This window comes from Austrofundulus limnaeus, unplaced genomic scaffold, assembly GCF_001266775.1.
Source record: "Austrofundulus limnaeus strain Quisiro unplaced genomic scaffold, Austrofundulus_limnaeus-1.0 Scaffold183, whole genome shotgun sequence".
NCBI lineage: Eukaryota > Metazoa > Chordata > Actinopteri > Cyprinodontiformes > Rivulidae > Austrofundulus > Austrofundulus limnaeus.
Genome location: NW_013952585.1, coordinates 986,102 through 993,406, shown reverse-complemented (window position 1 = coordinate 993,406; position 7,305 = coordinate 986,102). Strand labels below are relative to the sequence as shown.

Here is a 7,305-nt window from a genome sequence, read left to right as displayed (position 1 = left end):
TATTTACACTTTTTCAGATATTTAGCTTTTTGGGCCTTTTTTTCTCAATAAAATTAGTAGTATTAACCTGAAACATCACCAGCTCCACTGCATCCCACCCTGTACCATGTTTGACCCCCAGACACCCCCCCCCAGCTGTCTTGACTGAGCGAGTGGTTTTTTTGAGCATATGATTGTGTGTTTCTGTGTAAACATAGGATCAGAGCATCTTTTTAAACTCATCTTTCCTATTGTGTGTATCCAAGCTACAAAAGGTTGAGCGACCATGTTGAGAAAGACCTGAACATCCGTTCTCCTCAATGTTTATGTGTGTAATGAGGATGAGTGTTCTGAACTGCAAGTTCCTAGTCTGTGTTTATCACTGACAATGGCAATAAAACTGATTCTGRTTCTGAAATAGAGCTGTCTTCAACATCTTTTAAACTCGTTCAAATTCGTATAAATCTTTATCTGGTTTTGCTTTCTTTGAAATCAATTGCGCTAATTTCAGCTATCTGTAGCTTCTTTTTTATATATTTTATCTATTTTTCTAAACATTATTCTTATCCTTTTTAGCTACTTTTAGCAGTTTTCAGCAATGTTTTTCCTCATTAAAATAAATGAAGCTGTCTTGAACATCCTTAGATCTTTACTGAACTTTTAGGTTGTTTTTTTTTCTGGTTCTGCTTTTTTAACTTAGTGCTAATTTTAGCTTATTTTTTGCTACGTTTAGCTTTTTCAGTTTTTATTCTGCTGTTTTTAGCTACTCTTCTGTTAATTTAAACTTTTTTCTTCTTTCAGCTGCTTTCTGCTTATTTTAGCTGTTTTCTACTCTGAGTGGCTTCATAGCTATTTATAGCTAACTTAAGTGTTTTCCAAAAACACTCACTTTTTAGATATTTTTTAAACAATTTTTCTCCCAATTTCAGTGCTTTAGCTATTTTTTTAAGAAATAGAAACTTTTTTTAGTCAGCTATCTTTCTAGTTTTTCTGCTTTCAGCAAAAGTCAGCTGTTCAAATGAGACTCGTTAACAGTTTAAAGGTTCTCAGCTGGTTTGGTAAAACTTTAGCATGAAGCACCGGACRGTTAAACTTTCCTGTTACACATTTTAATCTTTATATTTATCAGCGAAGAGCCAACAGACGGTTTGACCAAAAGCTTTGAAACAGATTTGTTTTTGTTCTTCCAGAGTTAAATTTACCTGCAGGTAAAAACCTCTCAGCTCACCTGATGTTAATCACCTGTGAACAGCTTGTTTACCCGTCAGTGTTTACTGCTCCTCTGTAGCTCCTCTGTAGCACTTCCTGTTTGTGTTTACCTGTGAAGTTGCACCTTGTTCCTCAAACACACACATTGTTTTCATCTGAACCCCGRCAGTGAGTCATCCCCTCATGTTGTCGTACATTTCTGTGTGTGTGGCTGAGCGGCAGCAGCTGAGTGTGAACGTCTGTTAAAGCAGGAAGCAACAGGTCCTGACTGAACTCTCTGATCTGACAGGTTTACGCGTTGGACATGTTGGACATGTTGGACGGTCAAAGGACATGTCTCTAASACCTCAGGTGGTTCTGAAAGCTTTTTCTTAAACACATGAGGGTCGTTTGTCCATCCTAACAAATATCTGTTGGATCTGGGTGATGACGTGTGGTTTTACCTGCTGCTGAGGATGATGATGATGATGATGGGCTTTGTGACGAGGCAGGTAATCCACGGCGAGCGGCTGGATGACGCCGGTGTCTCTGAGCTCAGTAAGCAGATGGAAACTCCGTGGATTAGCTCTCATAAACAGACGGTCAGGAAAGTAGCTCTCATCAGAACAAAGTCAGAACGCTCAGAGGAGGACCAGGCAGAGAGGCAGGAGTTTTTAGAGCTGTTGTCAAATTTAAGTTTTTATTTGTTTTGTCGCGTTTTTTCTTTTTTTYTTTTTTKGTCTTAGTAAACTCTGGTGTTGGAAATGACGGTCATCAGAATCTCTCAGTGAGTTTTTTTTTTAGGAGGTTTGTTCGTTAGGAGACGTGAAAACCCTCTGGACTAAAGTTTTTGTTTTGTTTTTTCTCCTGCAGTGTTCCCACRGTTCCGGTGAAAAACCTGAACGGATCCAGTCCAGTCCACCCGGCTCTGGCTGGTAAGAACCTCAGAACTCCCACTTCAGATGAAGCAGGACACTTCCCACCTCGAACTGTTTTCCTGTTTTCCTCCAGGGATCACTGGAATCCTGATGAGTGCTGCTGCTCTGCCCGTGTGTCTGACCCGGCCTCCGAAACTAGTCCTGCACCCCCCACCYGTCAGCAAGAGCGACATCAAACCGGTGCCCGGCTTCAGCCACTGCTGCAGGAAAACTACCAAGAAACAGGCTCGGAAAGGTAAAAACGACCAAAACACTGGGTTAAAACAGGAATCATCAAGGAAACAGGCTCTGAAGTGTTATAAGCAGCCTCTCTTTACCCTGCCCATCTTGATTCTGATGTTTTTGCTCAGATTTGTCCCATATGGGTCATAAAATCATATTTCAGTAACTTCAGCCTGCAGAGTTAACGTAGTTTTAGTTTCTGCATTTTTATCATTCAGAAATATCAGCTGATCCCACAGATCATCCAACTCTTCTGTTTCTGTCTGCAGGTAAAACTCCAGAGGAGGTGGTGAAGAAGTACCTGCAGAAAGTAAAAAGTCCACCGGAGGAGGTTCGACCCGTCTTTGTTTTGTAACACAAATGCCACAGCACAGGTAATTTCTCCAGTCTAATCAGCCATGTGTTCATTTCCTTCATTTGTTCCAGGACTGCACCATCTGCATGGAGCCTTTGGGGGGGCCGTCTGGTTATAAAGGTCCAGGTGTGGGTCCGGTTTCYAAGGCGGAGTCAGTGGGTCGGTTAGCCCAGTGTGGACATCAGTACCACTTCCAGTGCCTAGTGGCCATGTATAATAATGGCAACAAGGATGGCAGGTAAAACAAATAATGAATAAATATTCCACCTTCTTTTTTTATAGGGACGTATCGATACACTAAGATATCGCCATGTTTCATTTCCTGATTCTGTATGGATTATCAAAAGCACTGTACTGATTTCTAATTAAGGGTTAGATCATATTTTCTGCATGTAATACACGATGTGCTCTTTGTACTGAGCTTTTTAAATTAGAATCTTTTGGAGATCACGATATATTGAGATTATGTATCRTATCACCAAATTCTTGCCGATACTCAGCCCTAGCTTTTTAATTGTTCTCAGACTGAGAGTTMATTTTTGTTTGGTCATCTCAGTCTCCAGTGTCCCACCTGTAAAACCATCTACGGCGTGAAGACGGGCAACCAGCCAGCAGGGAAGATGGAGTACCACGTCATCCCCCACTCTCTGCCRGGTCACCCCGACTGCAAAACCATCCGCATCATCTACAACATCCCACCTGGGATTCAGGTATGCCTCTGGCTCACAGAGCTGCAGTTACAGGTGTGGAGTGTGGGAGACCACTAACCTGGACCCTCTTCCTTCAGGGACCAGAACATCTGAACCCAGGGAAGCCCTTCACTGCCAGAGGCTTCCCAAGACACTGCTACCTCCCAGACAGCGAGAAAGGACGCAAGGTAAACGCAACATCTSTCCGTAAGATGAGCACTTTTACTTTGAAGGTTTGACTCTTCAAAACAAAATAAAGATCTGGTTTTATTTGATTTTAAACYATGCGTTAGRCGGATAAAATCCAACAGAAAACTAGTGAGAGTTCTGCTGTTACTGGATCAGGATAATGCTAACCTCTGAGATGGCACTGTTTGTTCTTTTTTTTGTATTTCTTATTTAAATTTTGTTAAATGTTATTGTATATATTTTTCATGCTCTTGGTTTGATGTTTAGTTGCTAAAATGCTACATGCTAACACACACGTTGCCTGACACAACCAGCACTGCTTGTAAGACGGGATAGTTTTTATTTAGTTCCGTCATTTTAAAAAAAATCAAAGTTTCACATTTGTGAATTTTTATTTTTTGGAGGAGACTAATTTAATGGAAGCTTTTGGTCTGCTAACGATTTCAAAAATGAGTGAAAGACAAATCTGCTAAATGATAAGCTAGTTCTGCTATTAGTGGGTTAGCGTAACTAGCTTCTCATTTAGCGGATTTGTGTTTTGCTAACTTTTGAAACCGCTAGKGGACCAATAGACTTCAGCTAATAGCGGGTTAGCAAAACTTGTGTCTCATTTAGCAAATTAATTCCTTGCTAACGTTTGAAACTGTTAGCGGACTAACAAATTTGGCTATTAGTGAGTTAGCATAACTAGCTTCTATTTAGTGGATTCGTTTTTTGCTAACTTTTTAAATCGTTTGCGGGACAACAGACTTCTTCTATTAATCGGTTAGCAACACTGTGCCCACCCCTGCTGAGTTTTGATTTAGTTTTTGGTGGTCGGCAGGTTCTGAGACTGCTCCTGGTGGCGTGGGACCGCAGGCTGATCTTCTCAGTCGGTACTTCGAGCACCACAGGAGAGTCGGACACGGTCATCTGGAACGAGGTAGCGTCACTCTGACAGATGACATGAGCGGCGGATTTAAAGAAGACAGAAACTAAAAACGAGCCGTTTTTCTTTCTTTCTTCTCCGACTCAAGGTTCATCATAAAACCGAGTTTGGCTCCAACCTAACGGGCCACGGCTTCCCCGACCCGGGACACCTGGACAACGTCCTGGAGGAGCTGCGYGCTCAGGGCATCACAGAGGAAGATGCACTGGTAGAAAAGTGAGACACCTGAAGGGACTCGCAGAGGAAGAGGTCCTGGACTGAGGAGACACCCTGCCAGCACTTAGATCTGGTGCCAGAGGCTTGTTTTTGCAGAGCTAACCACTCTCAGAGATGATAACCGTCAGCGCTGGCTTCGCCTTTCGATGCAAGTTTGTTCAGACGTCAGTTTTTCAAACCACCAGAGGAGGAAGAGGAGGAGGAGTTTGTAGTTTTAGCTACGAAAAAATATAAATAAAAATGAGTGAGAATGAGTTGGTACTAACATCCAGAATGAAAACAAGTTAACTTTACTGAGAGAGAGTTAAAGATGGAAGAAAAGCAGCCAAATAATGTGAGGATTAAAGAGAAGTGATGAAGGAAGAGGAGGAGGAGTGAAGAAGGTGAACGGATGTAGTTTAGGATAGAAGCGCAGTAAAAATAACTTGTCTGGTACTTTTTCAGGTTCTGGTTGTCCCATCTTTGTTCTGCTCACCTGCCTGTTTGTGGTGCTTCTGCGCCCTCCGGTGGCACTTCTGAGGTGCTGCAGTTCAAATCAAATACTGTTAGGTTTTTGTGTGTGTGTGTGTGTTTTTACTATAATCCTCATTTAGCATCGTTTAATTTCTTACCTCCCACCGTTGGTTTAAAAATGGTTGAACTCGAGCTAGTTATGGTTTTATGTGAAATGCCAAAAAAGCCAAACCAGGACTTTGGGTCAGAACTGAGTCGTGTTATTGAGCCACTGTGGTACACGTTCGCTCCGTTTAAAAGCACTTCACTGTGTTTCACAAACATTTCAGAACAAACGGGTCRTTTCTTTCTGATCTTATTCAGTCTGTGATGTTCTGCCTTTATCTCGAATAGAAACCAGGTCAGACAAGAGGAAACTGAATAAATGATCTGATCAAGTTTAAAGTCAGAACACAAAACTGCATTTTTAATCTCCTAATTAGAAAAAAGTTAGTTTTTAACTCTTTGGAGTTGACAAAGTGAAAACAGTACGAGATATTAAAGGTACTTCTTTAAAACTTGTATTTAGATAAAAATGTCACAAACCAGTAGCTCAAACTTTCAAGTTACTGACAAAAAAATCTAAGTTTCCTGCAGCATTTGAACACACCATCATGCTGCGTTTAATGTCAGCAGGATTTTTATGTTTTCGTGTTCAGGAGAGTTTGCTGATAATTTGTTGAATGAAATGTTCGAGTCTTTTTCCTCTTAACATCTGAGGAGCAGGGTTCAAATGGTATCTGCAGAGGATTGTGGGTAATGTAGTGTTAAACCCCATCTGCCTTTCTGAACTCAACGATTCTGGTGAGTTTTACCTGAAACAGGTACGTGGAGCTTCTGAACTCTTATAGATGCACTTTTTTTAAGACAAAATATTMCAGAGAGACAGAGAGTGGGAAAATTTTAGGTACTTTTATTAAACGACTCAGTTTTTGTGTTTCTACGTCTTTATTTTTTTTCTACCTCTGCTCTGCTGGGTTTCTAAAGCAACCTGAATTGTGACCTGTGTGTTCGGAGGAGTCATTCCATTATTAAGGGGTTATTTTGGTAAGTTTTATCAGAATGACATCATCCTTTTACCAGATTGTGAAACTTTCTCYACGTTTTGATGGAGAAAAACACCTTTTTTAAATAGCATTTTTCTTAACACAATTATAGAATTGTTTTGTTTTTGTTTGTTTTTTCACCCCACATTTTGTACATTTATGTTGTATTAATTACACCCATTTTCAAGTATGTTTACAAAGACAGTATTATTAAATACAGTGTCTTGTTTTCTTTTGGTACAGAATTAAAGCTAACGTTCATCTTTTCTTTGGAAAAGGAATTTCATGGTAGACTTTTCTCTAAGTGTGATTTTCTTAACTGAAAGTCAAAGTCTTGTATTTTTATTGTTGTGTAAGGTAAAAGGATGCTTCTTTTTCTTTGTCTACATATCACCTGTTCCTGATGCTGTTCTGCCCAGAAAGTTTCACGAATATTGTGATGCTGAAAGTTTTTGCAGCAGATTTTTACGGTAAAATGTTTTTTTTTTTTTGTTAAACTTTAACAGAATCAGCTTGTGTCAGACGTTTTGTTATTGCASCATAAAATACTTGTACACATTTTTACTCACTCTCCATCAGCTGATTTGAACACTGTGCAGCGTCTGAGGCTGCGATCGAGACTGTTTCCAAATGTTGGTTTGTTTTTCCAGCACGGTTTCTCGTCCCCACTGAAGGCACTGTCGCCTTTAAAGGTGATTTGTTGCTCTTCAGGAGAAAATGTGATCGTAGGTGCTAGTGTACAAGCATGGAAACCTAATAAGCAAACGTGTAAATATGGCAAAAATAATTGCTGGAGTATAAWTGATTAAAACAGGGAAAATAAAAATAAAGAATGAAACTGGACAGAGTTGTGTTTGTCAGTTTAACAGAGGAAAGCCCAGCTGTGAAGCTAGCGTTGTGTGACACTTCTGCCTTCATAATGGGTTCTTTCAGGTGATACAGTATCTCCATCCACTTCGATAGGTCAGTTGGTAGAGTGGAGGACTGTAGAGGCTAATGCCAGAAATCCTTAGCTAGACTGACGAGCTGCTGCGCTCGTTAGACGACGCAGAATGGGTGTTAC

General features: G+C 40.5%; 1 protein-coding gene across 2 annotated transcripts in view; it reads left to right on the top strand.

Moving 5' to 3' along the window:
* dtx4b (deltex 4, E3 ubiquitin ligase b) overlaps positions 1-7,085 on the top strand; it is a 27,996-nt gene extending 20,911 nt beyond the window's left edge. For both annotated transcript variants that reach the window (XM_014018125.1, XM_014018127.1), the window contains 8 exons: positions 2,041-2,102; positions 2,179-2,340; positions 2,597-2,658; positions 2,754-2,920; positions 3,239-3,392; positions 3,470-3,559; positions 4,384-4,482; positions 4,577-7,085. In XM_014018125.1, coding sequence (XP_013873579.1) covers positions 2,041-2,102; positions 2,179-2,340; positions 2,597-2,658; positions 2,754-2,920; positions 3,239-3,392; positions 3,470-3,559; positions 4,384-4,482; positions 4,577-4,708 — 928 coding nt within the window. In that variant the 3' untranslated portion in view covers positions 4,709-7,085. The remainder of the gene's footprint in view (positions 1-2,040; positions 2,103-2,178; positions 2,341-2,596; positions 2,659-2,753; positions 2,921-3,238; positions 3,393-3,469; positions 3,560-4,383; positions 4,483-4,576) is intronic.
* Positions 7,086-7,305: the final 220 nt, after the last annotated feature.